The sequence below is a fragment of the Heliangelus exortis genome, chromosome 9 (assembly GCF_036169615.1).
Source record: "Heliangelus exortis chromosome 9, bHelExo1.hap1, whole genome shotgun sequence".
NCBI classification, from domain to species: Eukaryota; Metazoa; Chordata; class Aves; order Apodiformes; family Trochilidae; genus Heliangelus; species Heliangelus exortis.
This window is the reverse complement of record NC_092430.1, coordinates 21,522,439-21,544,480: the sequence shown is the minus strand read 5'-3', so window position 1 is coordinate 21,544,480 and position 22,042 is coordinate 21,522,439. Positions and strand designations below refer to the sequence as shown.

General features: G+C 44.5%; 1 protein-coding gene across 3 annotated transcripts in view; it reads right to left on the bottom strand.

The window, feature by feature from the left end:
- The window catches only part of PLD1 (phospholipase D1), a 60,824-nt gene that overhangs the window by 17,834 nt on the left and 20,948 nt on the right, over window positions 1-22,042 (bottom strand). For 2 of the 3 annotated variants that reach the window (XM_071752659.1, XM_071752660.1), the window contains exons 6-19: window positions 21,873-21,938; window positions 15,336-15,394; window positions 14,772-14,864; window positions 12,362-12,514; window positions 11,489-11,638; window positions 10,052-10,135; window positions 8,245-8,326; window positions 6,623-6,733; window positions 5,085-5,291; window positions 4,202-4,418; window positions 3,171-3,284; window positions 951-1,079; window positions 514-632; window positions 266-379 (exon numbers count right to left, since the gene is read on the bottom strand). In XM_071752659.1, coding sequence (XP_071608760.1) covers window positions 266-379; window positions 514-632; window positions 951-1,079; window positions 3,171-3,284; window positions 4,202-4,418; window positions 5,085-5,291; window positions 6,623-6,733; window positions 8,245-8,326; window positions 10,052-10,135; window positions 11,489-11,638; window positions 12,362-12,514; window positions 14,772-14,864; window positions 15,336-15,394; window positions 21,873-21,938 — 1,698 coding nt within the window. The remainder of the gene's footprint in view (window positions 1-265; window positions 380-513; window positions 633-950; window positions 1,080-3,170; window positions 3,285-4,201; window positions 4,419-5,084; window positions 5,292-6,622; window positions 6,734-8,244; window positions 8,327-10,051; window positions 10,136-11,488; window positions 11,639-12,361; window positions 12,515-14,771; window positions 14,865-15,335; window positions 15,395-21,872; window positions 21,939-22,042) is intronic. The other variant, XM_071752661.1, reaches the window with a different exon arrangement.

The following is a 22,042-nucleotide window of genomic DNA, read 5'->3' as shown; positions in this document are numbered from 1 at the left end:
TGCTGTACAAAGTCATGGTATTCCCACCATTTGAGTACTGCCTGGTTCTCTTCCCTCAAGGTGGAGGTAAAAATTACTGCATCTCTGTAATATTTCACTGTAACTGAGGATCTGACCACCTGTTCTGTGAGTTAAATTAAATAGGAGTTTTTTAATTTTCAACTTTCAAGTTCTGCAGAGGATCTGTCAGGCATGGATACTTCCTGTGGGCAAAATGTAGAGCAAGCTCTTAGGATTATGTGAGCAGGAGACCATCAACACCCACCTGGACTGTGGCATGAACAGCCTCTGGCACCTGATATTTCAGCTCATTTGCAGTTTGCTGAGATTTTGGCAACAGGAACGGGTAGGACAGGGACCGGTATTTGGGCTTCATAATCTGCCCAGGGGAAAAAATAAAAATACAAGTCCTTGAAGAGATTGCAACACAGTAAAATATTAAAAAATAAAATCTGTGCTGAGGCAGGGGCTGTACTTATTTCCATGCCCCCAGCTGTGATGCCCACACCCCACCTTGGTGAAGTTCCAGCGCTGGATGAAGTGTCGGGCGACATCCCGAGCTGCTTTGCCATGCACCACGGAGGAGATGTCATGCCAGGGCATCCTTGGGGTGCTGTATCTGTCAATGAAGTCTACAGGACAGGAAAGCACAATTTGGACCTCCTCAGATATCTTAAGGACAGGAGTGTGGAAAAGCACAGCATCCCCTTCCTCAAGGTAAAGTGCAAATGAATTATCCTGCCTGCAGTTATCCTGCCATGGACCATAACAGAATAATTGGCACTAAAACCTCTCAGAGGCAGTTTTGCTGCTTCTTCCAAGCAGCCAAACCAAAATAGCATCATTCCCTCTGGCCCAGAAGCAGGAAAAAAACACAGTTTGAGTCTGAAAAGATGCAGAAGAGAGTGTGGGGGGAATATAATGACTTCCAGGGTGCAAAATGCACTTACCAGCAAAGGGTTTGTCAAGTTGAACCCAGTCTTTGAACACAAAGTTGCAATAATCTTTTCCATGCCAGAACCTGGTTTCCCCAAGCAGCTCACCAACACCTGTCTTCAGGCTACGGATGGATCCTTTATCTGGGCAAACAAGGCATTGAAACCAAAGTCATGCTCCAAAGTTAGGACTGCCCACCAGATGCCAAGGGGGAGAGACTGCTGCAGGAAAGCAGCACTGGGACTTGCCCATCCCTATTGCCTGAAGCTGTTTGCCCCCTAGTCTGCCTGTAGCTTTCAAAGGATGTAAATTATGCTTTTTTCTTCCCAATTTTACTATTTTTTAATACTACCAGGACAGGGAATATCTAGAAGTTTGTTACCCAAAAACAAAAGCAAAAAACCCCAACAAAAAAAAAAGATGCTAAATTCCCTCTACATTTTATTTTTTTAAAAAAAGTCACCCTGTAATAATTTGTCTTTCCCCCATCCTATGACACCTCAGCATTACCATATGGCAGTCCTCTCCAAGCTGTGACTGACCTTAGTGGATATTTGTACAGCAACATCACATATATCATTCCCTTAAAACCTATTTTACAGCACTAATGAACTAATTCCAACTTCTCTGCCAGAGGGTTTATTATTTGGCCTCTATAGCAAGCTGTATCTCCTCTAACAGAAGCTGCTCTTTACTAACCAGGTGATTAAAAAGCTCCTGTTCCCTCATTAAGTGTCACAGGATTCTTCTGTTTGATTTGGTGTTGCCAAGTAACAATGTTACCTTTTGATCCAGATTGCAAACTGATGGTGATTAAAAAAGGTCTAAAATATCATAGACAGAAACATTCTCCCATAACCCAATCAAGACCTAGACAACATACTTTGGGTGCAGAGTGAACTATTTTTCCCCTCTTTTAAACAGACCACAAGTGTTGGCCTAGACCATAAACATTTAACTAGCATTATTTTCTAGCAAGAAAGCCTTCACCTCCTGTACCAAATGCCATAATTACCCAGTAATGTGCCAAAAGCAGAAGCCTTCTTCTCCTAACCCAACCACATCACCAGGCAAACATGAAAACCCCCTTAGCACACAAAAAAACAAGCCCAGCAAAACAGAACAAAAAACCCTTTCAACAAAGCACCCAACAGCAGCAGCAGCAGCACAGACAAGCCCAGCACCCCACTGAGCCAAGCCCAGCCATGCCAAAACTGCCATGCATGGCATGTCCACAGCTGCCTTGGGAAGCCTTGGGAAGCTGGGATTCCTGGTGAGAGTCCAGGTGGAGCTGGAGAATCGGTGACTCAGCATGTTCAGATGGGAATAGGAATGGTGGAGCAGCCATCCAGCCAAAAGACATCATGGAGCAAGCTCCGATGGCTGCACACCACTCATGAATGAGCATGAGGTGACCACAGGGGGGACAGAACTTAATTTCCATGAAGCAAATGCATGTTGTCCTTGTGACCTGCCATCGCTTTCTAACCAATATTTTATAACTGGCAAGTAATGCCTTGGATAATAACAACAAGAAGATGTTGAAGATTGCTCCTCACCCACTACTAGAACCCAGAAGCATCTTGAGGAGGTACCATACCTCGACAGGTCCTGTCAACATGGGTCCAGAGCTCACAGCAGCTCATAACCACTCAGTGCCTTCCTGAATCAAGGACACTGTCATTGATTTTAATATGGGGCAAGAGGGTGGGACCCCCAAGGATTCATCCAAACATAGGCCTGGCAGCAGCCACTTTGCTATTTCCTCTCACTTTTTGCATTTGTCGTCGTGCATCAGAGTAATTTTAAAATAGGGGATGCAGAAGTTCCCAATTCCAGAAACAGGCCCCTCCCTTTCCAGGAAGAGAAATGCTGAAATAATCCTTTACAAGAATCAGAGCTACTGCCTCAGCTGCTCCCTGCTGTCATTATTGCAAATTTCTTTGCAAGTTTTTTATTTTGTGTTTTTGTTGTTGCTGTTGGGCTTTTTTCTTAGTTTTGGTTTATTTGTTCATTAATTTTAATTATTTTTATCCATTTATGCTGCAGTTTTTTAAGCTTCTAGAGAAGTTCTCCTGCCAGGATGTCCTCACAGGGTTCCTAAGGATGCTGGGAGAAAAACAAGCAGCAAAAGCTGATCCTGGCACCCAACCTAACTCTCACTGGTGTTACAATGCAGAAACATCAGCAGCTAAAGCCTGGAGGGGTCTGCACCTCTGCCTTCCTCCACTTACCCTCCCGAGGCTCAGCGAGCCCCTGTTTGGATTCAGTGTGATGATGAAACATTTTCAGATGGGGCTTTAAACTCTGGATTATATTTGGTTGACTTCTAGGGGGGTTACAGTAACCTGCAGAAAATCAAGATGTTCTATTTAGGGCAAAACCACATGGCCACTTCTGCTGTCAAGGACACCTTGACAACAGGATCTCACAGGAGATGTCAATTTGCTGAAACTACCAAGGGTTCAACAGGAAAAGGACCAAAATCAAGACCCAGATGGTCTTAAACCAGTTGGATACAGTGAAGCAGCAAACTATGGCTTTCTCCTGAGCTGACTGCATCTGGGGCAAATGATGCTCCAGCAGTGCTTCCTTCAGTCAGAGGAAGGTGCAAGCTCTGCCAGGACTGATGGACACTCAAATAAATCCCCATCCTGAGCAAAATCCAGCTTGAGAGGCTGAGGACTTGAGGAACAGACTTAGGGAAGGACAAGTGTCAAGCCAATCTTCATAATTTCAGCTTTGAAGCTGGTTTTAACGTGGGGAATTAAAGGGTGCATTGTAATACTGAACTGTTGAATATCCTCTCCTCTCCTGCAAGTGGGTAAATTGGGAATATTTCCACTTAAGTGAACCTACATAACAGCAGCTTGTGAGAGAGGGCAGTCACATCCAGAAACTGTTTCACCTGCAGCAATAAATTCAAATTGAAAAGTGGAAGATTCCTTTCTCCCCTGCAGAACAATTTCCCAGCAGTATAAACATTAATTATCACACACACTATAGCACATCATCTGACAGCTTGTGACAATTGTCTATTAACTAAATGCAAACCCACTTAAAACCTTTCCTGTACATTTTGCAGCAACACGAATTTACGTATTGACTACACACAGTTATTACTCTGATGGTTAAAGATATTCCTCAGCTTTCCTCCCTTACAAAGAACACATTACCCTAAAAATGATGTGAACCTGCACGTACACCCACCCGCCACCTCCACACACCCTTTATATATGTTACTTAGTTGAAAAACATTACTTACTTGAATCACTGTCTATGCTGCTGACGCTGTCAGCATGGTGCATGCCGTGTTTATGGAGATGCTTGTAAATACTGAACCTTGAAAACTTTTTGGGTTTTCCTACTCCTTTCATCTTTGATATGTCTGGGGCATCATCAGCATTTCTCGGGAACAAGGGACTTTCTGGAGATGGAGCTTGAGACTGCAGGGGAACGTGTTCAGATGACTCCGCTGCGGACTTAAGAAACAGGAGGTTACTGCAGTGGTGGACAGAGAGGTTCCCCTTTAATTACAGAGTATCACCTACACCAAAATGTTTTGGGGGGAGAGAGGCTGCACTGAGAAGGCACTCAACAGAAAACCCCATTAATGCTAGTAGTACATTCTTCAATCCCAGAAATTCACTCTGGATTGCCGCTCCACTTGGGATGCTCATAAATCACAGATCTCTTTAAAGGTTTTAAAGAGAGCTCTGGATGCATACAGACCCAGCTCAGCAAGCAAGGCACCTGCTGAAGGCCTGAGCAGCCAGAAGTTTGGATGCTGTCAGAGTGGTTCCAAAGAATGTTTATCAATATGGTGATAGGCGCTTTATATATATAAATATATATATATATTTATATATTTATATATATAAAGTTCCTTTCTAACTAAGTTTTATTAAGAATGTAGCCTCCAAATTTTCATGCTGCTCCAGCTCCAGGGGAAAACAGCTGTCTATCCCTATGCCCTAACAAAGAGTTGGTCTGGATGTAGCCCTAAAGAGTCATTCACTCCTCAGATACCTCCCCCTTCCCATTACTTTTCCTCTTTAAACCTCCAAAACCCCACCCTACGCTCAGAAGTAGACACAGCTGGCATGCAGATGTTGACCATGGCCACCAGCTGGAGCAAGGTGACTTACTGCCAGGTTGGTGGCTGACACAGACTTCAGTGCCACCATCCTCTTGACGCTGCCCACGTCAGTCAGGCGGTGCTCGTCGTCATCCCACCTGCCATATGCCAGGTCGATGCCACCCACAAATGCCACAGACTGGTCAACAATGACAAGCTTCTCGTGGTGGGCCCAGAGATACACAGAGGATGAAACATGGTCTGGGTGTCTCATCACCTGAGGAAAAAAAAGAAAAAAACCAGCACCACAGATCAGTGGTACAGCACGATTTACTTCCCTCCAGCCAGAGAGCTGGCCAGATTCTTCTTTTGACTGCTCAGGATGGTGGGGAAACACCAGAATTTTTTAAAAGAGGGATTCACACAAGCTGCTGCAATTACTGAAGGTAGATGAGTGCCTCTGAGTACTCAGCCATCCTGGCAGGCAGGTGTTTCCCCATGAAACAGGGATTCCCAAGCAGCAGCCCTTGCTGATGTGGGGCCAGGTCACACTTAAGGCCGTGTTCTTAAGGGCACCACAGTCAAAGGAGCTGCTTCAACAAATAAAATCATGCTTGCAGCAGAGCTAGAGTAGCTGAGCTTTCAAACACAGAGCCTGCTCTTAAAGAAAACAACATATTGGGGGGCTGACTCACTTCCTTGGTTGTTGCCACTACATACATGAAATGAGAAGTTGGCTGGGTTTTGCCCATTTAAAACCAGCACATTGTCTGACATTTATGAGATTTTTTTTGTGTGTGTGTTTATGGCAAAGCAATTTCTATATCAAAGCATACAGTATATAGTGGGGTTGGGTTTTTTTAATTTTTGAGGAGAGCTGTTAGACCAGATTCCTGGAGAAAAAGCTACAGCCTTCCACTTGGTTGCTCCCAAAGCCCATTTCACAGCTACCAAGCATCTTGCAGTTACATCTTCCACTCTTGCTGCAACAGTGATGGTGAATGGATGCTTCCCTTCCCTATGACAGCTGATCAAGGTAAAATAAACCTTGCAGTTTGTTAATCACCCTCAGGCACAAAATATTGCTTGGTAAAATACACATCTCTTATTTCAAGAGACTCAATCTAACCTTATCTACTGGTTCATGTGCCACAATCCATCTGCTCAGTGGCTGAGGAGCAGCAAAATAGCTGAGGACAGAGCAATGCTGTTCATTTATGAGAGGAACATAAACATCCACTGCTGCCTCAGCCTCTAAACATGAACAGAAATGCCAAAATGAGACATTTTCACAGTGTGATTTTCAATTTAATGTAACCCCACCAACTTGTCACATGAAGTATGTTCCCTGTGAGTTAGATGAACAGCTGGTTTGACAAGTCTAAACTAAGCAATTTCAATCCAACTATAACCTTAAGAAGTGACATTGCCAGATGTGGCAATCACTCCAGGGGTGATTCTCATATTCCCAGGCTCTTCCCACTGTGACAGTGGGAATCATTTTTCTTCCAGCTCACCCCTGAATACACTGAGGGTCATCACCAGCTCCCAGGAACAACTGAACACAGATGTCCTTTGGCTCAGGATACCAATACCTTAGGCCAATACCTTAATGTTTGGATGGAGGTGCATGAGTGTCCTCTTGCTGTATTCACTGTTGATCCCTAGGGCAAGCTCCACCTCCTTGTACAGCATAACAAAAATCCTCACTCCTTGTTGCTGCCAGAAAGAAAAAGAAACACATGGGATTCAGGTATGTCAATAAAGTCCATTTCTGAAGTGAGGAGAAGCTCAGAGGCAGCCATGCCTGCAGACAGAAATACAGACTGAGGTGACTTTTTTTCTTGATAACACTCTTCCAGATCTACCACCACGATCCCACAAAATGCCAAGACCTCCACCACTCAGGAAAGCTGTGCAGCCTCCAGAGAAGGGGTCAGAACCTGGATTCATGTGTGAGGATCTCAGCTACACCAAGGCTCACCAACTCTCACAGTAAGAATGCCCCTTGTAAGCATCCTTTGAGCTAAAATTTTGCCAAGGTGAATGATTCCACCTGCAATAGCATTACACACATCTACTGAAGCTCAGTTTTCTGCTGTTTCATCTTGGCCTGGGTTTTGCCTACAGCCAAAAGCCTCTGCAGGACAATGATACTGGTGCAGCCACATGGATGTGTCTCTCCCAAAGGAGATGTAACCAACTCAACACCAGCAAACACATTATTTCTTCTAGTAGAACTAAGGAAGCTCCTGGAACACAATGAACCATCAAAGAATGATGCTTTTGAGACCAGAATGGCATTCACAGGAGGGTTTCTAAGGACACTTGCTAAAGCCCTTTCAAAACTGCTAAGTGTTTCCCAAACCTTGGCAGATGCTGGTGACACACAGAGACATCTTCAGCTGCCATAAATCAGCATGGTTTAGAAGCCTGCAGTGGAATTTGCCAGCTGAAGCTTGGAACCTAAACTTTCCACAGTCTTTTAAGTTCCTGTTTCCATAAAGCTGCTACTGAGAGCTTAGGAATTTCTTCAATTTAAAGAGAAATTTCTGCTCCCCGCTGCACCCAGAGAAGTCCCATGGACCCATTTCATTTGCAAAAAATAAGACTACTTCCAAATCAACAACAGCCAAACACAAAAAATGCCTGGTTTGTTTTTTTAATGGGCATACAGAGTGGGTGAGATCTGCAGCAATGCCTTGTTTGGGAGAGGAAGGAGTCAAGCAGCACTTCAGTACATCCACCTGGACTCTACCATACCAAGAGTCTTCCCAGCCACTCTTCCCATCCTGATTAATCACTCAGCTGGGGAAAACTCCCATAGCACTGGTGTCATCACAGGCTGGGAGAATAACTGAGGTACAACCCACACTCAGCTTCTCTCTGGCTCACTTGGCTTGACCTCACTTGTCCTTGTCCACAAGGACAGCAGCAGACACCAACAGCTCTTCTATCCCACCAGAAGCTGGGGTCCTCATAATGCAAGGCTGGAGTCACCTGAACCTGAGGACTAAAAGGGGCAATGAGAGGTTCTGCCCTTCTGCCACCAAGCCCTTCCAAACCCAAAGAGGAGCTTTCCGAGTCACCTGAAATGAGGCTTGCCCAGCTTGAACTCTCCTCCTGCCCAAAAGGCATGGTGCTAACACTCCAGTCCCAGTATGACCCTGTAACTGGGTGGGTGCAGGGGGTTTTCCCTTGGGTGAAGGTGGCAGCTGGAGCTCACTTACCGCTTTCCTCTTGAGGATGTAGTCCAGCCGCCAGTGATTCCCTTCCACAACTGGTCTTTTCATGAAGATTTCAGGGCTCAGCCTAAGGAATAAAAGGGTGGAAGTCTGCAAACAGCACTGGCCTAAATAATTAACTTGGGAAGCAAGGAAATGGAGGCTTTTAGAAGGTGGATGTGAAGGCTCAAGTCCCAGAGTGATGCATTCTCCAACCTCATGCTCTTGTTTTTTTAATAACAGAGCATCAGAGGGCAGGGGATGTGTCCAGCACATTCATCTCAGTATTCAACAACCCATGAGACAGGGTTTAAGAGTGATGCATGTCTAAACGGGGAAAACTTGGACTCAACTGTTTATGAAAGAAAGATGCAACAAAAGAAAATCCCAAGGTAGATTTGAAATAAATGTGTAGACATAAAAAAAAATAAGAGTGGGATTTCAGTTCTCCTGGCACTTAAGCTATATAAGTGTATAATTTTCCTTCCTGCCTGAAGACAAAAGCAATATGATGTTTCAACAGGACATTTTATTGATTCATAGCTTTAAGGATTACAAGCAATAACCAAGCAGTCTCATCTAACTCCCACAGACCAAAGTGACAGGATGTCATCCCTTTACTTTTTCACCACGCATAGAAACTTGTGCTGGGATTTAGCATATTGCTCTATCCTAAAAATGCATTTCTGATGATACCATTTTTTATCATCAACTCCGAGATTCAGACAAGTTTTGGAATTCCAGGATACATGAACAATTGCCTGCATATAATATTTGAGAGACAACAGGTCTGAAAAGCCATGCTCCTGCAGTGCCACCTGACATTGCACATGGAGACTCAGGAGCATTTGATTTATCTGTGGTCACATTAGGAAACAGGTTTATCCCACTTAATTCTATCATCATATGTAGCTTTCTCATAATAATTGCCACCTAAGAACTAATCCTCCCAGTTCCTACCTGCCAAGAGGTTTATTTATTTAGGATTAGTAGCAACAGGATCATTTTACAGATGGAGAAAGAAGAGCAGAGATGTTAATGGGGACATCTCAGCTGTGGCTTGGGAGCCTGTTCTACCATCCCAAACCCCCCAGTCCAGCTGGCTCATCCACTTTAACTTCCATGAAGACAAGAGCCAGGCAGCCCCAGCTGGCATCCAGCCAAGCCACTCTGCCCCATGCCTCTGACAGAACCCTTTTCCTGCCTCAAAGAGGGACAGGAGCACTGCATTAACAGATTGAGTCACTAATTAGGTGGGCAGATCAGGTCCTTCAGCAGCCCCACAGCTCAGAAAGGATGCCCAAACTCCCCCTCTACTGGCCAGCCCACTTAGGGACAGAATCACAACCTCTCAAGATGCTCTCATCACTGGCATGAAGCTCCCCAAGAGCAAGGAGGAGCTGAGAGGAGGATTCCCTGCAGCATAAGATGGGAAAAGCACTGTCAGAGGTGTTTGAATGTCCACATTCCCTTACACACTGGGCCAGACATTCACCCCCTTGAGGCTGGCAACTATTTACACACCTGATGAGCACCTCAAGCCCCAACATTCACCATTCAGGTGGTGCCTTCGTACAATTTCAGGCTTTTCCTTGGAAGGAGACAACCGAGCTGTTGATTTCAAGCATGTGCTTTTGCTGCCAACCCCCATGAAAAGGCCTTTGAATGCAACACAGGGAGATGTTTGGGTTTGCTGCCAAACCATCTGACTGCACGGCCAGTTGCCATACTGCAGGGCCTCTGAACAGGGCCACATTGTTGGGGGTACCCCAAGAGAGAAGGCTGCTCAACATCCAAATATGTAAGTACAAACCACCAATCTGTGATGAAAATTTCTTCCTTAGCAGCTTCCATGGCATTGGCAACATCTTCAAAGTAGTACTTAGCATTCACATACCTGTGGAAAGCAAACACAGCACATCCATCTAGGTCTTCCCCCTTGGTTAAACAAAGTCCAGTGCTGAAGAGCAGTGGGGTTCTGTGTCAATGCCATTTACATTTTTCTTCTTGGAAAGCAAACACAAACATAACTTGAAGAACCAGGACAGCATACAGGGGGAATTTCATGCTGCTATTAGCTTAATGATACAGCACAATAAGAGATTATTGAGTGCCACTTATTACTTCTGCCAACTGCACACAATGTTCTTGGGTTTCACATGATGTGTGAGCTAGGTTTGGCTCTCAGGAAAGGATGGCAGAGTGGTGTGTGCTTTGGTTTATGGAAACTGTTTGGGAGGCAGCTGCTGCAAGGCAGAGGCTGCAACGAGAGCACCACAAGGGTTTGCTTTCAGCTCTAATCACTTCTTCAAGGTGCTTCTGGGAATGCCTTAGTGGGATCAGGTTACAGGATGGACAGGAGGATTTCTGGTGGGACTGCTGTGCCCTGCAACTACACCCAAATTTGCACCTGCAATGTCAGTCTGCAAGGCTTGAATCTGATGATGATGCTCACCAAAGAGATGAGTGATGCTTGCATCTGCACACACACAGACAGTGCCTGGAGGGGAAATGCTGCCTTACAGAACAAGCACCAGCCTTGCAAAGGTGGTGAGCAGGACATATGTTGAACTTCAGAGCAGGAAGAATTAGACTGTCAGTCACAGAGGAGCAGGGGTAGGAGTAGCTGCAGCATCACTGCTTTGGGAGGGAGCTATGGAGAAGGCAGTTGCCAGAGGCAGAGGTTTTCAATAACATCTGCTTTACTGTGGGCTTACAATTCAGAGCCTAAAGACCTACACCCTTAGGAAACAACATTTCCAGAATCAGAAACTAGGAGAAAAGTGGAGTCTTAATGAAAGAGCAATACTGGCTTTAACTCATCAGCCTCCTGCCAATTATGTGTGCATCAAAAGTACCATTTTTATCATTGTGGCAATGAACACCCAGAGTGTTCAAACTCAAACGAAACATGATGGTTCAGCCTGACTCCCTGCCCATGAAGAGGGGTTGGATCTTTATGATCATTAAGGTCCCTTTCAACCCAAACCATTCTATGATTCTATGACATAAAAGTGTTACAAGCTGCAATACAAATCCCCAGGAGGATCAGAGAGCTCCTCTCAGCAGCGCTGCTATCCCGTTCCCAGTGAAAAACCTTCATTTTTTCCAACTTCTCCAATGATCATCACTCCCAACAGCTACTGAACCCTCCCAGCTCCATCCATCAGACCCAGGATGGGCCTGTGCTGCTCCTGCCCCAGGTCCCTGAGGCCCCATGACCTGGAAGCAGCCTCTCCATGGTCCTCACCACTTGGCCAGGGTGTTCTCCTGCACAGCCGCATAGGAGCCGAAGCGATGCTCCGTGAGGAAATCCTTCCCATGCTTCCGTATGAACTCATCTATGCCCTGCCTCCACCACTGGGCATGTCTGTAGCTGTTGCACTTCAAAATCAGAGACCTGTAAGACAGAGGAGGCACAGGGTGGGATGCTGAAATCTGTCAATGGGGCTGCTTCTCGCTGTCTGTAAGCGTTGACAAATGCACCTGTGCCAGTCATGTTTTATGTAAGAAAAAAAAAAAAAAAAAAGGAAGGACTTCACTTTGGTTTTCTGCTTGCAGAAGAATAAATCAGCAGGGAATTGACAGGAGTGACCACAGTATGGCTGTGCCCAATAAAAAAAACCCCAAACAACCCAGGATTTAAATTAATATCATCGCCTTAACTCAGAGGACAGCTGGATTCATTCATACTGTACACTACTAAAAATAATAAAATCTACTCCAGCTAGCATGTCTTTTAGGCAATACCCCAGCTGGATTATAGAGGAACATGTCCCTGCTTGCAGCATCAAGGAAGAAAGTGCCTTGAAAATTACTGTAAGTGATTGCTGCAAACCCAGGCTGTTCAACTCCACATCCACTGTGCCCTCGGGCCCCAGCAACCACCTCAGGAGTGGATGGGTGGTGGCCAAGGCTCCACATGCTTCATAAAGAGGTTGGAAACATGAGAATTAGAGGCCCAAGCCTCAGCAGGTACAAACACACCCATGCCTGAGCCTGGTGCACCTTGTTAACCCCTCCTGGAAAGAAGCATCGTTTCCTCCTTACAAAAAAAAAAAAAAACCCAAAACCCCAAAAGCAAATTAAAGACAAGGCTCTAAATAAAATCTGTATTTCTTACCTAGAGAGATTGTCAATCTGCAACCCGTATTTAGTTTCTGTTTCTTTCTGGCCTATCTTAATGTTGAATTCCTTATCTACCAGCAGGACAAAGGAGATGGCCCCTGAGTCTGGCTTCATGTACATCAGGAACGAGTCCTTCACCAGCAGCCACCTGGAAGGACACAGCAAGCAGGTCACTTGTATTCCACCCCTGTTGGGCTTCAGCACATGAGCCACAGAGAGTGAAAAGTGAAAAGGTGTTTCCTTCAAAAGAAGTGCAAAGCATTTATCAGGGAAAGGAAAACCTTCAACTAAAAGGCTTAAATTTAATTTTCAGGGGTCAGTCCAGGGTATTTCTTTCTGGAGAGGAAAAAATGCCTTCTTTATCAACTCAGGTAATAATTTCTAATTCAATATAGGATTTAAGAGAGTTATTTGCATGACTCCTTTTTACAGAAGTCTATGAAAAATATAGGTTCTGACATACAACAAAATCAGTGAGGCTCTCCCTGCCCGCAAACCTCCCAGCACAGGGCAAGGTGAAACAAGGATTCCTCAATCCCATAAATATTTTTTTTCCAGCTTGTATGCTATACAGGAGTTACTTGAAATGTCTAACGTTAATTAGGATCACTTTCACTCCCATTAAAATATATGAACAAGGCATTTGGGAAAGCTTTGATTGCCAAGCAACAAGCACCCTGTTAGAAACACAAGAGATGACCGAAAGAGTTTACATAAATACTGCAGCAGGAAGGCAACTCTGGGGAAAAAAGCCACATTTTTCTGTGAATGGCATTACTAATTTTTATTCCTCCTGCAATGTAGCTGGGGTAACCAACCCCCTCTGTCCCACACAGGTCTCCACCATCAGACCTTTGCCTCCTTCTTCTGCACACTCAGAAACACACAAAGCAACAGAAAATACCACCAAAATCTGTTCATTCTTGTATCTTTAGTAACAGCCCCACCTCCTCACCTACTTCCAGATCCTGTCATTTATCATTTTTTTTCTTTCAAGGCCCTGAAAGAGTTATCCCAGCATCACCTCATTTGGTGTTAAAATACCTCTCCTCCCTATTGGGACCATTACTCCACTCCCAAAATCCCACCGGGTAACATTTCCAAGCATTCTCCTTTCTGGTCTTCCCAGGAAGCTCTCCAGGCCTGAGAAGTCCATCCTGTGCCCATCCATGGCATCACCCCTATGTCCTCCCCTCTGCATCTCATTCCCCAGCCCCCTAACACACTTTAAAGGAGAAATAAGATCTGTCCTGGATCCCCTAAGATCTGTACTGGATCCTACTGTCTTCCCTAAAGCTTAACCTCTGCATAACAGGGGTAGATTTAAGTAGGAGGTGTTGACAGGAAAAGGCATTTTTTTTCCCTAAATGAAATAAATTAATTGGAGACAATTTAATGATTTGACCTGGAAGAAGACCAAATCCTCATCTCCTTGATGAGTACTCTTTACAGATATCTTCTGTAATGTAGCAGTAAGAAAAAAGAACCTTTTCTTCACAGGAGTGCAGAAAGATTTTGCTGGAAAACAATTTTTTAAGAGAAACTAAGCACAGCCCTTTGGCCATGCTGAAATCCAATGCTTGGGGAAGTTCTTACAGACCAAAAAAACATTGCCAGAAGGCAGCTACATGCTGTTTGGATTTTCCAAAGGGAAGATTTGCCCGAGAAGAGCAAGCTCCAGAAAACAGCCCTTGTGTTTTTTGGGATACCAGCTGGTAACACTCAGTCCTCTGCAGTCCCCACCTCCCTGTGCCTTCCCAGGACACATAGGGATCCAACATTGAAAGTAAAGGGTCAGGGACAGCAACTTACATCTCTCTGGAGCAGGAAGGGATGTGGGAACAGGGTGACTTGTGAAAACTCTTGTGATAACACAGGCACATGAAGTAATAAGGAAGAACTGACGTGTTGAATTCCAAGGTTAATTGCACCAAACTGAGCTCCTGATTGCTGGAGGGTATGTCCCATTTCACCCAGCTCCAATGTGGTCCAGATAGTGCAGGAATTCATTGATTTCCTTTCTGTAAGTTGAGGAAGGGCCAAGGACACATTCCCCCCACAGCACTGGGTACAGCTTGGGGAGTGTTGCCATTCCTGCAATCTTGTAGGATATAGGAAACCCCTATTTTCCTATGGAGCAACACATCCCTTCCTTAATTCCTCCAAAGCAGAGGGAAAAAAAAAAACAAAAACCCACAACCCTCCACACAGGAGACTGTAAGGGAATAACCTGCAGACCCTTTTAACCTGAAAATCCGTGATGCTGGGGAAAAAAAACCCCAAACAAGCATCTCAATTTTTTGGGAGGGGGGAAAAAAAAAACCAACAAAACAAAACCAACAAATGAGAATTTCTCTGTGTGTGCCCAAGGAGCCCACAGCACCATCACCTTCACCCAGCAGTACCTTTTGGACCATCTGTAGCACATCCTCCCGTGGCCACAGCAGTTCAGGCCAGGGATGCGGTGGCCCCCGGAACGCTTCATGATAAAGCCCTCTCTGCAAGGACAGAAACACAGTCAAGGACAGCAGCAAGGACCTCCTGGAGGTGCTGAGGGGCTCTTGAGGGGAGGATGTTTGTTAAGCTCCTCAACCCCGTGCCCTGGGATGGCTCCTGGGGCCTCCAGCAGCACCTGTGCTATGGCCTGAAAGCTGGGAGATGGGCAAAAATAACCCTGCAAAAGGGAATAATGTAGATTTCAGAACTGCAGGGCTCTGTTTTATAGCACAAGCAGGAGAACAAGATGGTCAAGAGGTTGTGGAGAGGGAGGGGAGAAGCACTACAAACCAGGTGTTGTAATGCAGGACACATCTGGCAAAGCAGCCCCCTTCCAGCACTATTGCCCAAAGGTCTACAGTCTCTGTCTATTTATACCCAGATGGCAAAATACTCCCCAGGTGAGAAATCAAAAAATGTCAATTTGAAATGATTTATTTATAAAGCCATGCTTCAGGTAAACCATGACTCACATGCCCTTTGGTCCCAGGTCATGGATGAATGACAGCTGACTTACTCCAATGAACTCCATCTGAGGAAAGATTACAAAAAAAAAAAAATTCCCTCAACTTTCATACTCCAAAATCCACAAAATAGTTTGCTGCAAAGTGCCTTGTCATAAAGGCAGAACCTACAGAGTATCCTGAGCAGAAGTTACCCACCACCACTTCAGCATTTTCAAGAAGACCAAGAAAAGTCGTTTGGTTGAGGGTTTTTTTTTGCTTGTTGTGTGCTTTGGAAAACACATTTCAGGCAACCAGGACAGTCAAGATCAATTGTAGCATAGGGACCAACCAGTCCCTTCCAACTTGGACAACTGTCTGAAATGAGGACTCAAACCTGGCACTGCCTGGGGAGCTGTGTGAACATGGCTGGTTGTCCCAATCCACTCCTTCCCTCCAGGGACCCTCAGAGATAGCCTGGAAAGGGAAAGAGCTCCCAGAATCAGGGCTGAGAGCCCCCATCCCCTTGATGTTCCATGGACACACATCACAGAGGGGTTCAGCTCCTCAGCCCAAAAGCATCCTCCAAGCCCATGGCAGGAGTCTGCTCCCTCTCAGCACTGCACATCTCCACTGCTCCATCAGGAACCTGGGAAAGCCAGGATGGACCAAGATGAAGTCTCCATGACTTCTGCTGCTCTGTGTGCAGCAGGCTCAGGAAACTCACATCCCCAATGATCAAGTTTTATTACTAAATCTCCAGCCCAAGCAACCTGCCTCCTGGCAGCTCCTCCTGCTTCAGCAGACTGCAGAGGAATGTAAGGACAGGCAAAGCTGGGGAGAAAGCACAGCACCATGACGTTCACCTCTAAAATTAGGACACCAGGCCACTTGGACTGAGCAAGGCTTTTCTTGGCACAGCAGGACATTCCTGACAGGCTGCTGGTGACAGTTTCCCTAGGCCCTACCAGCAGGGAGAAATGTCTGTCCCAGGGTGTCCCCTGTAGGGCAGGACTGGAGCAGAAGCTGCTTGGCATGGCAGAGGCTCATTTGCACCCAAAGACTTTTAATTTATTATTGCATATTGCAGGAAGGTGGTGAGGGCAGGGAGAGGGCAGGAGCTGCCCTACCCTCTGGGCAGGGACCAAGCCAGAGGGAACCCTCTAACCACATATTTTGGCAACCAAGCCAGCTGGCACTAAAGCCCAGGACTCAACCTACACTCCCTACCCCATCAGGGACAGGAGGAAGCCTCAGGGAAAACTTCAGGCCATGCCCACCCCTGCCCCACCACAGCTCAGGTGCCAGCACCCGAGGAAGGGCTCTCTCCTCCTGCTGTCACCTGCTCTATGGCAAACCAGCCTCAGGGCCCTCATCAGCAAAATCCAGTTTTGCACAGGAATGACATGGGTGGCCCCACTACTCTCAAAGAAAGTGGAACAAAACCTATCCATAGCTGGGGGGCAAAAAGTCTGACTTGCAGTGATGGTGACACCAGCTCATGTTCCCTTCCCAACACCATCATGTTTGCCCCACAGAAGAAGCAGTAGGAGAGAAAATCCTTCCTCATGCTCAGCTGCTCCTCCAACTTCCCCAAACTTCTCACATCCTGGAGAAAGAATCTCTTGTTCTCCTTTGAGGAGCTCAAGGACAAAGTAATCTCTATTGAGTAGAGGCAGATTTAATGTCCTCATTTTGGGGTGATTCCACTGTTTTCAGCAGTGGATAAAACAAGTTATTTGATGCTTTTACTGCCACCTTGCTATCCCTGCTCCTGGGAGAGCATCAGCAGTGACCTCTACAAACATCTCAGCTGTTTCTGCAGTGACACTTGGAATGGGATGGGGAGCACCTGAAAACCCAGCATGTCCTCCCATTTTTATTCCTTCAGAAAATGACTGGTATTCCCTAACTGACCAAGCAGAAACCAGACATCACTGGCACATCAGACACACAGAACACACAAGCTGCTTTGATAACATTGGCTGTGACCAAAAAGATGGGGCAACAATTTGTGGAGCACTGCCTGCAGAGAAATAATTTTCCTTGAAAAAAAAAAAGAAAAGGAAAAAAAAAGAAAAGGAAAAAAAAAGAAAAGGAAAAAAAAAGAAAAGGAAAAAAAAAGAAAAGGAAAAAAAAAGAAAAGGAAAAAAAAAGAAAAGGAAAAAAAAAGAAAAGGAAAAAAAAAGAAAAGGAAAAAAAAAGAAAAGGAAAAAAAAAGAAAAGGAAAAAAAAAGAAAAGGAAAAAAAAAGAAAAGGAAAAAAAAAGAAAAGGAAAAAAAAGAAAAGGAAAAAAAAGAAAAGGAAAAAAAAGAAAAGGAAAAAAAAGAAAAGGAAAAAAAAGAAAAGGAAAAAAAAGAAAAGGAAAAAAAGAAAAGGAAAAAAAGAAAAGGAAAAAAAGAAAAGGAAAAAAAGAAAAGGAAAAAAAGAAAAGGAAAAAAAGAAAAGGAAAAAAAGAAAAGGAAAAAAAGAAAAGGAAAAAAAGAAAAGGAAAAAAAAGAAAAGGAAAAAAAGGAAAAAAAAGAAAAGGAAAAAAAAAGAAAAGGAAAAAAAAGAAAAGGAAGAAAAGAAAAGGAAAAAAGAAAAGGAAAAAAAGAAAAGGAAAAAAAGAAAAGAAAAAAAAAAAAAAAAGAAAGAAAAGAAAAAGAGGGAAAATTACTTGCAGAAACAAAACTACTACTGCAGTATGAAAGAAAGATTATCTGGCAGTGCAGTAAAACTTGCTCTTCAGCCAAGGAGTCTTTGAAGCAGCTGTGATGGTGACAGGAGTCCATCCAACATGTTGATCAAGCAGCCCCAATTAGGAGTGGTGGTTTGCAAAAGAAACATAAATAAACTTCACCAGTTAGCAGGAAAATTCCTCAGCACAATGGAAAACATCTGATGAAGTGATTTATTGGTAGAGATATCAGTGCCTTAGCTATTTTTATTGTGACAGTGCCTCTCATCCAAGGTGCTGCTCATCCACAGCCACATGGAGAGGGGAAGGCAGAAGAGCCAAGTGCTTTCATCTCCTTCCCATGGGGATTCCTGTGCTGTCCAGCTGCCTCCCAGGAGCTGGCATCCTGCTCCAGTTTCAGAGCAATCCCCAGCAGAATATTTGAAGTATGAGATACAGGGCTGGAGAATGCAGTTTCAATGGGATTGGCACAGCAGTGAAAAAGAGAAAAGGAAAAAAAAAAAGAGTGGAGTGATCAGCTGTGGAAAGAAACTATGGAAGGTGGGATGGGGCCACAGTTTTAAGCTGCTCCAGCCTGCCTGCAGTGTTGAGCACTTGGGATTTTAAGCAACAATTTCAAAGAAGAGCATCTGTATTTTAGAATGAATTCCACAGCTCCACACTGCATTTTCATTTTGATGCTTGTTTTCAGTTTAGTGGGTTAAAAAGTAAGAAATCCAGAAAGAGTTGCTGGGCAGCAGTGGCTGGTCATAAAATGAAAATCCACCACTGTGCAGAGTATTATCATTCAGCAGGAAGATGCCAGGTATTTCTTATATACAAAATTGGCTTATACAAAATGCAGTTTTTACAAAATACAGAATGTGCTGAAGTTCAAGTGCATGAATTGAAAATACTGAATGATTGGGCAGGGACCTTTGCAGCAGTCTGGAGATCCAAGTGCCCTGTTGTAGGCAAACCAGCAGCCACACTCCCACATCTGAGATGCTCTGACGCTGCCATGCTTGCCTTAAGACAAGGAGACAAGGTTTTTACACTCAGTTATGAAAGCTCATACAAAATGTTACAGATGGGCAAACTTTGGTTCAACCAAATCTTATTTTTCATTTTGCTTGGGCAGCCTTCAGCTGTTGCAGCTCAGGCAAAAATTTAAAAATTACGCAAAGGTCCAATTATTAAAATTTTGGTAAGAAATACAATCAAGTCCACGTGCCCCATTTTCTAATGTTTTGGGGCTGTATTGCCCCAGTTTCCATTCCCCAGAAAAAAAGTGTGGACAATGAACACTGAGAGTCCCACAATGCTGATTTTAACAGTAACTGTCTTGAAGCACTTCTGCTCAGAAGCTTTATAAAAAGGCTTTGGAAAGGACTAGAAGACTCGAGATTCAATCATAAATCACATAGCCAAGGGGAAAAAAATATATAAAATTATGAAAGACTATAAAATCTGGGGTCTGATCACAAAATACACACCTACACAAAATGCTTGGTTACAGTGACTGATGAGACATTAACAGAAGTGTGAGAAATCTGTAAATTTAATCAGTCAACTACCCAACCAAAATAGGGGACACTTGGTACATCTCTAAAAGAAGATGCTTCAGGAGGCTTTGAGAGCCTACTGCAAAAACATTCTGCAGGAGTCACCCAGAAGGACCTGAGGATGTACAAGCTCTACAGTGCCATGTGGTACCCGTGGACAAAACCTTGAACCCACTGGGTACATCAGGTCTGCAAAACTCCTACACTTTCAACTCACAGGCTCAACTCTCCCAGTGCACAAAGTGTCCTCAAGACAGTGGAAAAAGTGGTGACTCCCTCACTGACGAATCATAAGGTAACCCCAAATGCAAGATAAATGAAGTAGAAAAGCTAATTAATGAAATTTTGCAGATCAAATGCAGCAACATCTCCCAGGAGATGAGACTGATCCAACCAGGCTCTTCACAAGGACCAAGGGCTACACACACCAGCAGGTCACAGCTTACCATTGCTACTCCATGCCTGATTTCATGAAGAATTTAGGATTCTACAGAACACCTTGGTGCAGAGATTTGCTGAGAGGAACGCACAGAAGGCAAAATGTGCTCCAAAATGCAGACAGTTACACAGCATTGGTCAGCATCAAGGCAAAAGACTTCTCAGCCACAGGAAGAGCAAAGCCCTCATTTAGTTCTAAGGAAAATGCCTGAAATCTTCACTTTAACCTCTATTTTGAGAACGGTGGGAGTTGTTTTGGTGTTGCCTTTTTTTAAAGGAAACATTTTTCTCCCTGTGCTTTCTTCCAGCACTGCCTGCAGTGACACTGTCATTAGCAGCAAAATCCTCACTGAATACTTTGCCGAGGTCAAACCCAGAGAAAAGCAACAATAAACTGAGAATTTGATGTGCAAAGTGACATCTGGCTCTGGGGACAGAAGCGTGATTCAGCACAGGAGGAGGGGAGCATCCCACAGCTGCCCGGGCATGGCAGGGCCACTCATCTCCTCGCCTGGCCCCCACCCTAGCAGCCTGCTTCAAACCACAGCCTGGTCAAACATCACCCACGTTCTTCCCAAGCATAAATTGTCAAAAAAAAACCACCCCACAAAACAAAAAACCCAAACCCCAATGCCTGCCTAAGAGTGACAAGATGGATGTGCAGTGTAAAACAACTCTCCCCCGCCTTGCATATGCTGCTGATCAAAATTGCCAACTTATCCCAGTCTTGCCTTGAGAACAAAAGATGACTGTTTTCCACGTGCAGACTAACACAGCTCTTGATTGCGTTGACTGAAGCTCCACAGCCTGTCCCCACAAGAAACACTCTAAAAAACACAGTTCCTCCCAGCCCAGAACTCAAAGGCTTCTTGCAACCCAACACACGCCAGCTGGGTGAACAACGTGTCCCATACAAGAAGCAGTGCTGAACACAGGGAGCTCTGCAACAAGAGCACACATTGCTTTTGAGCACTACATCCAGCTACAAGCTCCCCAGCATCACTACACAACTGAAATCCAGCAAAAGAGCAGGGTTCCTACCAAACAACAACAAAAGAAATCGAAGTGGAGAACTGATTGTTACAGATACCCCGAGTTTAGCCTACAGTTCTGCCTTGTTTGAAAACCCAGTGTTCCCAATTGCTCAGAATCATCACCAAGCTCTGTCAGCTCTTCCATGAATGCACAGGGGTTTGCTGATGGAGTAATACAGTCATTATTCAGCCAAAAAAAAAAAAAAAAAAAGGAAATAAATTAGCATCCCAGGGAGATGTTACAGCTGCTGCTGACAGGTGACGTCTACTTAAGAAACATTCAAGGATGGCTTTCAAAGGAAATATATTTGCTTAAAATAGACCTGAAGCTGGATTCAACACTTCTCCTCATATCAAAAGGACTCGGGGAAACAAGACAATTCCCATCTCCCTTGGGAAGGGACAAAACACCCACAGAGGTGAATGGGTATCACTCCTACAAACTCAGCGTCACCAGACTCCAGGGAAATTGCACAGAACAGGAACCCAAGACAAATTTGCACCCAGGACCATGCACAAAGCCCAGACTGAAAGAGCAATTACACATACAGTTAGGACTCCAGCTGTTTCAGTACTTAAAAATTTAAGCTATCATCTTAAACACTGCCCAGAATTAAACAGAAACCCCCTACATTGTACATGTACAATCACCTGTGGGGACTGGATTACCCTGAGGAGGTTGTCATTGGGTTGTAATGGGGACCTCCAAGAGCAAGCTGTTCAATTTCTTTTTGGTTTTCATCATATTACACCCATGTTAGAGAAATAAGCTAAAATGCTTCTTATGGGAGCTGCATGTGTTCTTCCAATGGATTCGGTACTTGCAAAGCAAATATTCCTTAATCATTTAAACAAACTAATCTCTACTTACAGTTCCATGGTAGTTCCTGTACATGGGCATTTTCAGGATTTTTGTCAAGTAGTCTTCCAGCTGTTTCTGCAATTAAAACATGGAATCCTCAGATAAGATGCAGGAATTTTCTTGAAAAAAGGCCCCAACCCCACTGCCTGGCATTAGGATGAAATCAAGAAACCAGGCAC